This window comes from Gavialis gangeticus, unplaced genomic scaffold (genome assembly GCF_001723915.1).
Source record: "Gavialis gangeticus isolate Ggan-Ray unplaced genomic scaffold, GavGan_comp1, whole genome shotgun sequence".
Lineage (NCBI taxonomy): Eukaryota > Metazoa > Chordata > Crocodylia > Gavialidae > Gavialis > Gavialis gangeticus.
The window spans coordinates 13,640,060-13,655,657 of record NW_017729001.1 but is presented as its reverse complement, the minus strand read 5'-3'; the positions used below and the strand labels follow the sequence as shown (position 1 = coordinate 13,655,657).

The window sequence follows — 15,598 nt, the reverse complement described above, 5'->3', positions numbered from 1 at the left end:
AAAGACAAATGTTCAGAGAGAAAAAAGGAGAGTGAACAAGCAAATGCTAGCCTACAGGAATGCATATGGCAGGTCTTCGTCAAGTGTTCAGTTGTAATGCAGTTAATGTAAAGTGTGTGCATGCATGTATGCACATGCACACACTCTTCTCCATCTCTCTGATCCTGTCTCTGAGCCAAACTATTTCAACCCCTCACCCTCAGGTTTCTTCTGCTAAATTAATCTGGCCTATACTGTCATTCACATCCTGTTGATATTTTGGTATTCAGCTTTGTGTCCAGATCCCATGATCCATGACTGCTGTTGCCTCTGGCATACTGAAACAGTCCTCTACTTACCATGATTTTTATTATAAACCCTGAAGCTCCAGTAGCTAATTTCTCTTTAAAATGGCATACATAAAATGCTGTAGTATGGTATACAGTCACACATGAGGCTACATACTGTTTGTTTGGGCTCATTCATTTCACCATTTGTGGTTGGCTCCAGAAATGGTGGAGGTTTACCTTTTCTTTCCAAAATCACATACTATAGCTTTACCTCAGTATTTTAACTAAACTGTAGAAAAGAGTTTATAAAAATAGAATGTACCTGGATTACTGTGGCCTCTACAACCACACAATCCCATCTGTGTTTAGCAACCCACTTAATTTTTATATTAAAAATACTTTAAAAAGCATCCTTAAGTGAAACCTTTCACACACTTAACACAACTTGGTATCTCAAAATGTTTGCTGTACAAGAATGTGCTGACAGAGAAAGTTAATGTTGGTGAGGTTTCCATCTTTCAGTGAAGAAAGTCATCACTACTGCATAAAGAAGGTAAGCCAGAAGAAGAAGGAAAGTGCAGGCCAGTGGTCCAATACAGAACTGGGATGCAATGAAGAAGATCATGAACAAGGAAAGAAGAGTCCTGTAGCTGGCTAGAAATCTCAGACTGATCTTTGGTTGTTGCATGTGTCTGGATCTATGCTTCAGCATTGGGCTGTGCCTGGTTCTCTCTGCAAGGAATGGGTTGATAAGATGATAGCGACAAAAACTGCCAACGAAGTCTTCCCTGGAGCAAAGATTCTCCATTTGTTCAGCAAACTAAGGTAAGAAAAGTTTAAAGTTAGTAACAGTGGAAATAAAAATACATGACATTAATATGAGGATTTTAAGTTCATAATAGCAATTTTTATCTTTTGGTTTACTTTGTACTAAGACAAGATGGAAAGAGGATTATTAATACTCGTTGAGATAGCAGTGAGGGTAGGAGGGGACCCCCCAAAAAAACATCCTCCCCCCCTTCTCTGGTCAACAACCATGTCTAAGGTGTGGGGGGGGAAGTAACCCAAACAAACAACATTGCATATTTCAACACGTAGAACTGTTCAACACAAATTTTAATCAGTTCTGCTCATTTTCCCCTCAGTATTACAAAGTACTAGACAACCAGGGGAAAACTCTGCTACAACAGCAAGCTATGGAATCCTGGTGGGATAAAGTGAAAAGAGGATTAAGTAGGATTTATATGCATAGGAGACAAGGGCGGGGGGCAAGGACTTGCTGGGAGTCTCTTCCTCTTCATTTTAGAAAACAAAATACCCCTTTGTTATACTTCCATAGATTTCATAGACGTTAGGGCTGGAAGATCATCAAGTCCAGCCCCCTGCCCCAGGGGCAGGAAATCAGCTAGGGTCAAAGGATTCCAGCAAGATAAGCATCCAATCATTTCTTGAATGAGTCCAGAGTAGGTGCCTGCACCACTTCTGGAGGTAGTCTATTCCAGGCCTTGGGGGCTTGGAGAGTAAAGAAGTTTTTCCTTATGGCCAGCTTAAAGCAGTCATGGAGGAGTTTATTACCACTGGTCCTTGTTATCCCTTGGGGCACTCTGGTGAACAGATGTTCCCCCAGATCGTGATGCACACCCCTTACATACTTATAGGCAGCTACCAGGTCAGCCCTGAGCCTGAGCTTTTCCAGGCTGAAGAGTCCCATGGCTCTCAGCCTCTCATAAGGCCTATTCTCTTGCCCTCTGATCATGTGCATGGCTCTCCTCTGGACTCTCTCAAGCTTCTCAACATCCTTCTTGAATTGTGGAGCCCAGAATTGGATGCAGTACTCCAGCTGCTGCCTCACCAAGGCCGAGTATAGTGAGAGGATGACATCCTGAGATTTACCTGAGAAGCATCTATGGATGCAAGCCAGAGTTTTGTTTGCTTTACCAGCTGCAACATCACATTTGTGGCTCATGTTCATCTTGTGGTCAATCATGACCCCCAAGTCTCTTTCAGCCATGGTGCTAGCAAGCGTAGCACTGCCAAGCCTATAAGTGTGCTGCGGGTCCTCAAGTTCCCTGCTGAGCCAAGGGAGTTGCTGTGCCCTTTTGCTACCCTTCCTCCGAGATGCGATGGACAACGCTTGTGCTGTCAGGATCGTTCCCTTGAGGAGCAACCACTGCTTTTGGACTCTTCTTCCTGTTGAGTCATGGGCTTCAACAGTAAGCCTCCTGAGCTTGTCAAAGCCAGCTTTCCTAAAGTCAAGGACTTCTGCATTGCTGACTGACTTGCCACCTTTGCGTTGGATAGTAAAGGTGATCAGCTCGTGGTCACCGTCACCCAGCTTTTCACCAATTCTTAGGTCACTGACTAGGTCATCTCCTTTGGCCAGTACTAGGTCCAGCCATGCTTTACCTCTTGTCGGCCCATAGACTTCTTGAGTCGGGTACAGCTTGTCCACGCATGTGGAGGAAATTTTGAGACCAATCAGATTTGGCCGCGTGCTCTTCCCATGAGATGTCCGGGTAGTTAGTCTCCCATGACAACCATGCACTGAGAGCGCGCAGCCTCAGCCAGTTCCCTGGCGAATTCTTGGTCTAGCTCTTGTTTCTAGTTAGGAGGTCTGTAGGAGACTCCTACCACGATGTCCCGTGCCACATTCCCCACATATTTTAACCCAGAGGGACTCCAGCCGTCCTCCCCGGGTGCCAATTTCAGTTTGCAGGGATGTGTAGCTTTCCTTGACATAGAGAGCTACACCCCCACCCTTTTATCTGCACGATCTCTCCTGTACAGGGTATAGCCATCTATACCTGTGGCCCAGTCATAGGTGGAGGCCTACCAGGTCTCCGTTATGCCTATGAGATTGTAGTCATTCTTGTTTAGCAGGAGGATCAGTTCCTCCTGTTTATTCCCCAAGCTCCTGGCATTGGTGTACAGACACGTAAGTATCCCATTGGAAGCCCTAGGTTTCCTTACACTCCCCTGGTGGACACCATCCCTGGTGGAGGCCATCTCTTCCCTATACTTGTACATACTAGTACAGTCTTTTGCAGGATATTCTTTTTACCTCAAATGTCATCTTTATGATAAATTAGTTGATTCTGAGTGAATCTTGTGAAATATATTTTATTACTGGTTGAGCAACAGGAAAATAAAAATTGCTCCAGGCTAAAGAGCCCACCTAAAAACACTAGGGAATATGTACATGCTCATGCTGAACTCACATTAATAGTGAGAGTACAGAACAAGTGTGTACCATAAGTGATACATATGCACAGGTAGATGAAGAAGATCTCTATGCAACTGAAAACACAGGGAAAGGAGACTTCATGTTGTACTTACCCTTTGATTAATTGCTGAGGACAACTGGAACAACAGCCGTACCAGTGTGGCATTTTCATAACTTCTGATGGGCTGCAGTTCAGTATCTCCTTGGTATGCTATCTCAAATCTGCGCAATCCATTTATGATCTAGAAACAGATTAAAAAAAAAAGTCTCAAATGTTAAAAGGCATTTCAGGCTTGAGCTTTAAATTGCTCAGGACTATCAAATTTGTTTGGTCTCCTCAGACTAGATCCAGACTGTGGAGTTCTTTGCAGGCCAGATCTAGATCCACCTCCAGCAGGAAGACAAGCCGGCTGCTCCATCAGCTCAGGGAGCCATGGGGCTTAATGTAGCTGCTGCTTCCCCTACCATCACTGAAACACATTCCTAGGTGGATTCCATAACCTGGAATTCTGTTGCAAGCTCTATCTCCAAATTCCCGGCCCCTCCAGGTGTCCCACAGGTTGAATGTTTGATGACCCTGTTCTAGTTTATCGGCTGGAAAAAAAAAACAACAAACTTGCCCTCTTACCTGATACCTGCCAAGAGGTGTAAGAATTAACCCATCCTCACTCTCAATGCTGTCTGGAAGCTGCTTCTTTCCGTTCTCATCTTGAGCTGTCCCACAGTTCATCATCATTTGGGTCAGCTGGGCTTCACTCAACTAGTCAAAAACAAGACCAGTTTCTTGGTCATTTTTGTGCTTTTCCCTTATCTATTCTATCTATTCATTGGCACCTATGCAGTGAAAGTCACCACTAGCTACATATCTAATGACTGCCAACAAAGCAAGTATAGAAAATGATCCTTTTACCAGTCTTGGTTATAAGCCGAGATTTAAGTCAATTTTATCCTGTGTTCATTAGATGATAATCCTTGGTAAACAAGAATACTGCTAGGTCCTAATATGTCCTAGTCTTCCCGTGACTGTTGCACAGTTCTGTTTTCTCACCAGACCTGTTCAAGTGAACTTTTACAAAAGAAAACCTCTCTATCTTTTCAGCTGAATGAGACAGGAAGCAATCTTCCAGTCTTATTGGTGTGCAGCACCCTTTCATTTAGAAAAATATTTAACATTCTTTAAAAACATTAAAACATACAATGCCTCCTGGTAAACAGGAAACATAGGCATATGGAATATATGTATGTATTACCTAAATGCATACTTATTCTGTTTTCCCACATTTGGATGGGTTAGGCTTGATATTTAGATGTGCTATCCTTCCTTAACTCCAACTGTACTTGAGGCAGTTTACAGGGGTCCAGTACCTATGAAAGGTTAAATGTCTCCAGTTGAACTACCCAAATTAAGTGGCCACTTTTGATATGCTTTGTTGAAGTGATTGGGCAATGGTGGCACCATAAGTACACAAGAGAGGGAAACAGATTTCAAGAGCCTTGACTCCTGACAATACTCATTCCTAAAAATAGCTCTTGGAAAACAGTGACATACCCTAAAGATCTGGCATAAGTACTCCAGTGCCTTCTCCAGATATTCATCTGTTTTCTTGATGTTTTCTTGCCCAATTTCATCTAGGTCATTGCCTGTATAAGAACCATTCATCTCAGAAGGGCCAAACCTAAACCAAGATAGGAAGGACTTGCTAGCCAGGGTCTCAGCAGAGTGGTCAGATATAGATTTTGCTGTCTGCTGGGCTTGGCATATTAACTGTGCCAATCGTAACACCTGAAAAATAAGACACAAGGTAGAGCAGAGAAAACAACAGGTTAAAGGCTGTAAGTAAATGCTGCTAAGAAAATATAAATTTGCCTGGTGACCTGGCAGTCAGAGTAGAACCAGCATGTTCATTCCCTTAGCTGACATGCTAGTAGCAACCATGTGCTGCGTCTCAGGACTGCTGAGTGAAGGGACATTTAGAAAAATGCAAATACTCCTCAGCTTCCTCCAAAGTTTCAGCTCCATTGTTTTGGAAGTGCTAATAAAATTCTCCCACGTCTTATTCCTGACAGTGCAGATGTTCAATATAGAAACGTGCACTTAAGAAAAAAGGTGCACAGAGTTTTTGCTTACCAAATTTCTGACTTCTGTGCCAAACATCTGTTTGTACTGAAAGTCCTGTCCTTCTAGGCTGTAAATGTGACTCTTCACCTTAAATGAGGCATCTGTGATGGCTGGAGGCCATGATGAGAAGAAGGTCCCACCAAGGGTGGGAGTCATGAAAATCCGATGCTGCCGGTGAGGGATAACAAGGTCCGGCTCCAGGAATAACTGCTCTCCTAGAATATGTGATCAGACAAAGGGTGCAGATTGTTACACTTTCCTTCTGGTTTGAGGTTCTAGCTGCATAATCTCAAGTGATCATGAAAACTAGGAGCATAATTTTTTGCTATACCCAGCAGTATATTCTTACTATTGAAATACTATTTTTTGTGGAAACAAAGAGGAATCAGAGAGAGAAACCAGATTTAGAAAAAATGACAAAAAAATGCTTGTTTACATGTCTGAACTAGTTCTACAAATAGCAATAAGAATATCAGGGCTTAGAACCATTTTGTAGGAGTCAACGCTTGCCTCATGATTCATATCTTCATGCCTCTGGAGCAGGGGCAGGCAAAATATGGTCTGTGGGCCATATCTGGCCCACCAGGCCATTCTATCCAGCCCACAGTGCCCCTAAAAAATTTAGTAAATTAATATTTATTTGCTCCAGGCTGCCTGTCAAAGATGACAGGACCCAGGGGGAGCCAGGAGGACCAAGTAGTCCAGCCCCACTCCACTGTGGGCCAGTTTCCTACCTTAGCACAGCTCCTGCACACCGTCTCCCCATGCTGGATTGCTAGACTGGGGAGCATGGGCTCCACTGGTACCCTGGGGCCAGGAGCGAGAGGGGGATGTATGTGTGTGAGAGAGTGAGCGAGGGCTGGGGCAGAGTGTGTCTACATTCATAGGGTGTGTCCCACCCCCCCCACCATACACATGCACCCACACACCCCCTCGCACAACCCAGCCACCCTTCCCCCACAAACCTCATACCTACCCATATCCACATGTTCCCTCACCCCACAGCCATCCATCCCCCCAGACACACCCATGCCCTCTCCCACACCCCACATACCCACAGACCGCCACAAACCTATACACCTCCCAGAACATACAAGAGTAAGACTTCATTTTAAGCTATTGTGCAATCACCTCTGTGTACACTACAAAAACATGTAAATCAGGACAAAAATATTTCTGAAATCAAATTAATGAATGTTGTAGATGTTTTCTTTTAGAATATAAATTTGGTATTTTTCTAGTTTTGAGATGGCAAAGACCCTTGCTGAAAGTAGTACTTCCAGGGGACAAGGGGAGGGACTTCTGGTAGCAAAGGTCAGGGGTTAGGGGGCGGGACTTTGTCACAAAATGGGCAGGGCAACCCATGTGGCCCTCAACAGCTTGCCCAAACTTAGTAAGTGACCTTCCACCCAAAATAATTGCCCACCCCTGCTCTGGAGGCTAGAAGTGGACATTGGTGAGAAAAAAACCAAGGCAGGACATTGCAAGTAGACATCATGTTATCCAATTACCTTTCTGGATCATTTCAGATAGGTTCGGCTGGGCGAAGACCTTGGCTACTCTGAACACCATCAGGGCATTTTTAGGGCTGACCAAGTCTGTGCGGAGAGCCCTGTTCAGAAAGCCCACAAACAGCTTTGTGTACATCAGTAGATTTTCTTGAACAAAAGGAGCCCTGTCAAAATAATGCACTGATTTGTGAAAGGCACTGTTCAAGTCAGTATATAAATATCCTCCTGATATGGAAATCACCCTTAAGAACATTTCAGACTATTGACTGACATTCTTATTCTTTTCATGTCACACATGCAGAAGAATCTCTCTCCTAACACAAGAAGTTTCAGTCACCAGAAACAATTCTCTTAGTTTGTGTCAGAAGATATTAAAATGGGTAGGTGGCCTGGCAGTGCAATGACAGGGCTTCAAGAGACAAGCTCAAACTTAATGTGTGGTTCAGGAAGAAGAGTTTCTATCAAAAGAACCAACTTCACTTCCGCCTGCACAATGATCCACACAAAACTGATGCTGGCTCTTCATTAAGCCCATAGTCACTGCTGGATGGTCAGAGCCATCAAGGGTCTTAGGAAAACAGAAAGCACTGTAAAAACTATTAGTATGTCACGGACAAAGGATTTAGGCTTAGCACAGTTCAATTTGGTCATCTGGAGGGAGTTTGAGGAAGGTGGATGGAAGAAACAATGAACAGAGCCAGCACAAAGCAAAATAACTGTAAATGGAAATAACACAATTTTACCCATGTCAGGAAAACCAGATGCATCTTCCCTGTACTTCTCAGCAGGTAGGCCAGTTTAACACCTGCTGTAAGTAGTAAGGCTACTTTTCTCCATAAGTCATAATGAATGCAATGGATTAAAACTAGGGCTCTATTTCTCAGCCTCTTCCATACCATGAACCATGCAGCAATAGAAAGATATTACAAATTCTCTTCCCAATCTGTAAAAAAAAAAAAAAAAAGGAGGGGGAACTTGACAGCTTAGTGATAAACTAGGTGATAATGGGAGTCAGAGTTTAAAACTCTAGCTTCAGGATTTCCTTATATAAAATCTTAAGTTACCAGTGAGCAAAAGCCACTGGCTGATGTCAGAGTTAGTGTGACCTGCATCAGTTATACAGGAATATTTTCTTACCATTTCTCTGCAACACTACGAAGCTGGGGGTCTGCACTCTGAAGTGGTTTCTCAGGAGCATATCTCCAAGGCTGCAGATAACTTAACCACATCTCTAGAACCTGAAGCAAACATACAGATATACGGGAGTCAATTACATCAGAAGAGGAGGATCTTGCATATTTATTTTCTAAAGTCTTGTGGACAACAGCATACTTTCTTCATGCCATTAAACATTTTTAAAAAGAGCAACTGTGGAACAGTTGTGTGTTAACCCTCCTTCACTCCTCACTTTCCAGTATAGAAATTCCTCAAACAAGAAACTACTAGACAAAAGAATAAAAACTTGGCCTAATTAACTTCAGTGGAATGCAGATTTCTTCCCTGTGTTCCATTATGTTTTGTTACACTGCAGATGTGGCAGCAGAGCTGACCGACAACCAGCAAATCCAGGTTCTTACAGATCCCACAACTGTGATTAGGTTCTGATCAGCTCATCCCACAAGCATGAGAGGGAACCTTTATTTACAACAGCTTGCTAGAAGAAATTAACCCTGTGATCCTTTTGCCAACCTGGCTCAAGCGTACTATTAAATAGGATAAATAGGTATATGACCAATAAGGTTCCCTGGAGTAACAGCAGCCATTCTTCAATCGCTGGCCATTTTCAATAAGGGACAGAGAACAAACTACCACAATAATTTCACCAACACTTCAGAATCCCACTTCCTAAACCTATTCGACATCTCCAACTCTTATCTTAATATGTATAATATGAGATTCCACCTTTCCAGAAAAAAGGATCATGAATAGGAAACAGTGCTTCAGAAACAGTGGTTTAAACATGGGGCCAAATGCCATAATGAATTACTAGCAGTTCTAATTTTGTCTAGCCTCAGCAGAAAGAGAGAGACTAGTACCTACCGCTCTGAAAGAGGCATCTAGAGGCCAGTGGCCAAAGCAGTGTTGCAGGAAGATATACAGCTTCTGCTGGACAAACCGAGGAATCACCACCCTGCAATGAGAAATCAAAACAAATATATGGTGGATAATTAAAAAACAAAACAAAACAAAAAAAACTTCAATTTTTGAGAAACTACAAGAGAAGCAATTTCGATCAGTTTGCTCTCAGCTGAAGGCGCTGATGATCTGAGAGCAAGTTTGAAGAGAGTCTGCAACAGTGATATATATGCAAAACCTGTAATTTCATGGCAGATACTTCTGTGGGGCCAAGTACAGGCGATCCGATTATAAAACACTGCAATGTTTCCTTCCAACTTGTTTTGATCTGCACATGCCCCTTGCAGAAAATCTTAGAGAAATTATTTTTGCATCAGTTTGTCCACCTACTTTTCCAACCTGGCTTCATCTTTTCTCAGAGCAGATGCTGGGTAGCTGATGTCCAACTAGGTGCATCAGAAAGATAATCAGCCCCCAGCCTTTGAGGGATAAGATGAAAATCCTTGAAACAAAACAATTGGATTCCTCCTCACTTTTAACCAAAAGATAGCAGAAAAATGCTTCCAACAGAAGATATGTTTTGGCTGGGAGCAACTTCCTTTCATATTTCCAATCCTGACCTCAGCCCAAAGGGCAAGAGGAACATCAGGGAACCCTCAGATCTTTCTTATAATGCAATTTTTATCTTCGCTGTCAGAAAACTTGCTTTCATGCTCTCAACAGAAGCAAAAACAGTCCCAGAGATAGCTATTGCTGTTTTCTATACTCCCAAGAGGCAATCTGACTACACACCTACCTTTTGAATTCTTCCAGTGGGCTGGCTGTATGGGAGTGGGCCGAGGGGGAGATTGGTTCTGGTTTCAGGCTGTTGGTGAAAGCGTGCAGGTGCTTCACAAGCAGTCTTACCACTAACACATGCTCCTCAGTGGGTTTAAATGATTCCTGAAGGCAAAGCAACAGGTAAAACGATAAGGAGTTTTGTTAACCCTCCAGGAAGGAGCTCAGCACAGTGAGATTTTTTTCAGAAATCTGAACAGAACAGCCTGCCCTTGTAAACTCTTCAGTTTAGTTTGGTGCCGACTGATCTGAAGCAACTTGGTTCCCAAGAAAACAAGCAACTTCTGTTGCTTGTGCATCACACCTGTGTCTCCCTCAGTTCACCAACAGCAAGCCTTATTGGCCGCATCCAGACAAACACAGCCATGTGGTATGCGGCGCCGCAAACTTGTCTGCAGTGCCACATACCGCACATTCAGATGTTCTCTGTGCTACAAGGGAGCACTACCCATCCGTGTGCTGCTCCCCCTTTTTTTTTTTTTTGGACCCTTGGATATCCTATCCAGGAGTAAAAAAAAAAAAAAACTCACAGAAAAAAAAAGCCAAGCAGTGCATGCATGGACAGCACGTGCTGCTCACAAGTGGAGCTGGGCCATTTAGAGCTGTGCTGTGGCTGCCAGCCAGGCTCCATGCAGCAGAATCACCAACGCTGCAGCCCTGGGAGGCCCCCAAGAGCCCAGATAAGGCTGCTGGGGCCAGCCCAGTGCTGGCCCCAGCCTCCCCTACCCCACCTAGGATAACTTGCCACATGCCAAAGTGTGCATGGCACAGGCATTCCCTGGGGACAAGTAGTGGTGGCGCAAGGCGTTTTGCTGCTACTTGTCCCTGGGGAACCAAACGTCCACACTTGTGCAGATGCGGCCATTTTGTCACCATGCTTGTGGGGAGAAAGGGTGTATGGGTTTCTCCTGCAAATTATTTCCAGTTCTACTCACCTCTAAAGAGTACTAACAGAACATCACCAGGAAGTTTTATTTTAACTTACCCCTCCCTGAAAAAAAAGAATATCCATCCTTTAATTATTGCTTTAAGTTGGCTGCTGCAGATAGCACAACAGAACCTTTGTTGTGTTCTCAGCTAGCTCTTAATTGAGCCCTTCTTCCTATGCTGATGCTCTTCTGCCTTCTAAGAAAGAAGAATCCTAGAAAAGTTACAGTAAGAAGGGTATTTGCTTCTGTTGCTCAGAGCCTGAACAAGTCCATTACTTTAACCATCAACATAGGTTAAAGATTATTCAAAGGCAGTTCAGTCTCCTTCTTGACAGTGTGGGGGATTGGAAAGATCTTTTTCAATACAAGGAACCAAGGAGTTGGGAGGAAAGAGGGGTGGGAGGTAGTGTTGCTACTAGATGAGTGGCTATATGGATGTGTGGGAAGATAAAAAAGAAGCCAATTCTCAATCTGTCCCAGACATCCCCCCATAAAAAGCACCCTCTGCTTCCCCAGAGCCTGGTGACACTGAACAATCAATGGTGCTGCTATGTTTTCCTGCCCTGGGGAAACAGTCTCAATCCACCGTTGGAGGCAGATGTGAAAAGTGCTCAGTTTTCTTAAGGCTCTCAGCTCTGCTGTTTGTGGGAGATCAAGACTAGACAAAGGCAACAAGGTAACAGAGAAGCATGACAGAATCACTCTGGGCTGAGTGTGCTGCCAGTGCCTGTGAGCAGAGTTCCAAGGATGCCAGAAAGGAGCTGTAGGACGAGACTTAGGATTTTGTTTGCAGCTATTTTGTTGGATTTTTTTTTTAAACATCTACTTCTCTCTTTAGTTTAAACATAATTCTGAAGACTTTGTGGCACACTCATGACAGCTTAAATCCTACCGCTACTTCCAGTGCCTATGGGGAAGCTTTAAAAAAGTTTTTTTTGACTTTTAAGAAGGTGTGAAAATTTTCTGACACATTTGCTTTTCTAGGAAAGGGCTCAGGCTCTGATGGATAGTAGGCTACAAAGGGTCCTTACTGCAGGAAAGTAGCTGAAACTGTGACTTCTCTAAAGCATGGGATGCTTTATTACTGTGACTAAATATGACTCCACTTGTACTCCTGCCAGACCCTGCTCCCAGTAGAGGTGGAGTTAAAACAGGAGAGCATGCCAGTGGGAAAATGGCTGTGAATCAGTCTAGCCAGAGTCTGCAGGGGAGGGTACAGTATATAACAAGCAGCAGAGCTCCAGAGCTAGGAGCTTAGGTCAAGATTTTCAACAGTGATATATGATTTCTGGATGCTCAGATTGAGACCTTGAAGGGGTCTGAATTTCCAAGTCAGGGCCCTGGAAGTTACTTTTGAATTGGGAACCCAAAAATGGATGCACTCAAAATGACTAGTTAGAGCTGACCATCTTGGCTTGACTACTTCCAAAAAAGAGCTATAGTTTTATGTAATTTTTCAGCTGTTTTTGCAGTTTATCTCCATGGTTTGTTTTTACACTAACAATTATTGTGATTGCCCCCTTACATGGATCAACAGCATCACAACAGGCAGAGCACTTTTAAATTCATTTTAAAGTTATATTCTACATAGAAGTCTTCCTACTACACATAGAAAAGCAAAGAACTACATAGTTATAAGGTAAGAATAATTCTCACAATGTTAAAATAGGAGCTTTATGGAATACAAGCCCAACCAAAGGAAGAACCCAATGAATAAGTAGGGAAGGGGAACCCAGCAATCTGTTCCAACAGGAATGGATGCAGGAATTCACATTTCCTGAATAATCTGCAAATGTGCAACCCACGTACCCTTCCGCAAAGTTAGGCAGTCAAGCTCAAGCTGCCAGTGTTAGTTTAGAATCATCCAGATACATTCTACTAGTGTAGAACTATTGTTGACACATTACCTATCTCACTCATTACAGGTACAGCTGTGCAATCTTATCCCCCCACTCAGTGCAAGATTAATATAAAATGAGCAGTGAAAGACAGACAGACATCTGCCATAAGCAAAGCAAGTTGCTGGGCCAAGGAGATGTTAATACACAAAACTCTCCTTGTAAAACGTTAGAAGAGACTCATCTCTTAAAACAGGGATCCCAAATTGTTCTTTCTAACAACTTCTTCCAGCCTTCATTAGCATTTCTCCATATCAGGTGCAATATACTCAGTTGTCTTGCAAACCACACGTTAGCCATACAACCAGCCTTTTCTCCTAGTGCCAATTAATACACTTTACAGATTATATGATGGAACAAGATTCTTAAAAAGGAAACAAAATGAAAAGATGATAATACTTGATATGCGTGGAGGGCCTGGTAGCCGGATTGGGCAGGACTACTGTGGTGTTTACTGGAGATACTGAGTCGGTAGTGGAGAACCTCCAGCTGAGACAACAGAAACAAAAAGGAAGGGAGGGGGAAAGGAGAGAAGAGAGCAAGAGAAAAAAAAAAAACAACAGTGAGAATGATCCCAAGGAGGAGTGGTGGGAAAAAAAAAACAAACCCAAAAAAACGAATGTCACAAATAAGTCAATGACAACATATCACAACAGCTGCAGCTGTGGTATCCTCTTCTCCTCTTGTGCTTAGCTGCTCAATTCTGCAGTCCTCTCTCAAGCTGGGAAAATAATTGACAAATCACTATTGTCAAGTTCCCATTGAACATATGGGAGTCATGTGCATGTGGGGAGGATGACCTATGACTGTGTGTTGGCTATGACCGCCCTGCTACTCCAAAGACATGTAGAGGTTTGTATCAGTGACCTAAAAAGGAGTGCAGAAAGACATACAGCTTTTGTCAAAATAACTGAGGCAACCTGTGGCTCATGGAAATAAGTCCAGTCTCCCCATTAAAATTGGGACTGCAAGCCCAAAGAATAGGAGAGAGGGACAACCACACAGAATATTTTCAATTGTTTCTGGAAACACTGCTGCAGTTTTCATAGTGACACTGAAAAGCTACTCCATTAGTAAATTTGCAGCACACTTGAGAAGTCAAGATTACAGATTATTGCTTTCATGCCAGTGATAGGGAGATGCACTTTGTCCTCAAGACACTGAGGTAAAGGAAAAGGTGCTGGGTAACTGGAGGTGTGCCAAGTAGTGCAATCAACTGCAGTTTTGGCAGGGACCAGGTAGGAAAGCACAAGCTCCAAACCTTGGGTGTCTAGGTAAAGGCAGGCACCATTTCTGTGATTACAAGTCTGTTCAAAGAGCAAATATTCTCTGCTGTTACAAAAATACCATATACAAAGATAGACATGCCTGATATACAGGCTGACTAAGTGATCTAAAAGCCCAGCCATGACAGAATCTTGTCCAAATAGTGAAATCTTTGCAAGCCTCATATACACTTCCTTTGACAAAATTATTTTCTAAAAGCTCATCAACTTAGCAGGTGAAGAGGATACTGAAGCCAGACACACATGTATGGAATAAATTTAAAAAAAATCCAAAAACAAAAACATACACCTATACAGAGACCCAGATAACAATATCAGGCATCTAAACCAACTCTCCATATCACAACTCCTCTACATTTGAGCTACTACCCCTTCTCTCTATGGTCAGTTCGGTTTTTCAGGTGTCTTCTGTTTTGCTTCTACACTGCTGGACGAGCAGCAGCAATGTCACTGCAAGCTCCCCAGCAGCAGGATCCATCTTCTGCATCCGTAATTAACTCCCTCCCATGCTGAAGTGTGTTCTACATGCAGTCCTGAGATCTGTGGCACCTGAGACTGGAATGGCAGCAAGCAATAGAGAAATTCCAGCAGGTAATTAACTCCTTTTTTTAAAGGTTTGCTGTGACAAAAGCAGAAGCTAAAAGGGAAAGATACTGCAGATTTGGCCCCTGTTGAGCATCTGGGAAACAGACAGGGAGGGGAAAGCAAAATAGAAATGGGAGAACATTAAAACAGAAGGGAGTTGAACTGATGTAAAGAACGCAGCATAATAACTGTTGTCTCCACGGTCACTCTTCACTCAGAAGCAATTTAAAGCAGGACAAAGCAGAAAGGCTAGTAATTCTTGAAGTAAACTCTACTACTGCTCATCCCCATGTCCTAGCCCCAATACTCTACCATGACACCAAGTAAGGAAAGATCTTAAATCAATGTGAATCATTTTAATTCCTGCCTGTTTCTTTTCCCTCTGTCTCTCTCTCGTTTAAAAATCAGTATTTTAAAATACTAAGTGAGCCCAGCAACTGAGGCACTCTGGCATTAGCCCTCTCTCTTTCCAGGCATACAAGAGGAAGTATGTAAAGGGGAAGTGTAATAATCATTAAATCATTTTTCTTTTAATGTTTACAGTGTTCTGAGGATTTTTAGTCTCAAGAATTAAAAAATCCTCCTGATTCTGAAGAATTCTCACTTTCAGAAATTCTCATCTCCCATTTTTATTTGAACAACTGAGTTTGACTAGCTTTCTTCAGCCCACTCAGAAATCCTCAGTATAGCCTGTACAAGTATCTAATGCTGAAGAAGCATTCCCATCTCCATATCCCATACACCCATTTGAGAGTTCTGGAGGTGAAAGGTGTGGCTGGACTGGGTTTTTTTTTTTTTTTTTTTGAATGAAGAAAATGGCCCTTTCCTGAACCCCAAAAAAAGGGGGAATTTTTACATTCTCATG

At 43.0% G+C, this 15,598-nt stretch overlaps 1 protein-coding gene across 2 annotated transcripts in view; it reads right to left on the bottom strand.

Annotated features, from left to right (window-relative positions):
• Positions 1–262: 262 nt before the first annotated feature.
• The window catches only part of SMPD4 (sphingomyelin phosphodiesterase 4), a 35,906-nt gene continuing 20,570 nt past the window's right edge, over positions 263–15,598 (bottom strand). Inside the window, exons 11-20 of one of the 2 annotated variants that reach the window (XM_019506874.1) lie at positions 13,262–13,351; positions 9,995–10,140; positions 9,163–9,253; positions 8,260–8,360; positions 7,123–7,286; positions 5,621–5,826; positions 5,042–5,275; positions 4,121–4,252; positions 3,606–3,734; positions 263–1,089 (exon numbers count right to left, since the gene is read on the bottom strand). In XM_019506874.1, coding sequence (XP_019362419.1) covers positions 763–1,089; positions 3,606–3,734; positions 4,121–4,252; positions 5,042–5,275; positions 5,621–5,826; positions 7,123–7,286; positions 8,260–8,360; positions 9,163–9,253; positions 9,995–10,140; positions 13,262–13,351 — 1,620 coding nt within the window. In that variant the 3' untranslated portion in view covers positions 263–762. The remainder of the gene's footprint in view (positions 1,090–3,605; positions 3,735–4,120; positions 4,253–5,041; positions 5,276–5,620; positions 5,827–7,122; positions 7,287–8,259; positions 8,361–9,162; positions 9,254–9,994; positions 10,141–13,261; positions 13,352–15,598) is intronic. The other variant, XM_019506875.1, reaches the window with a different exon arrangement.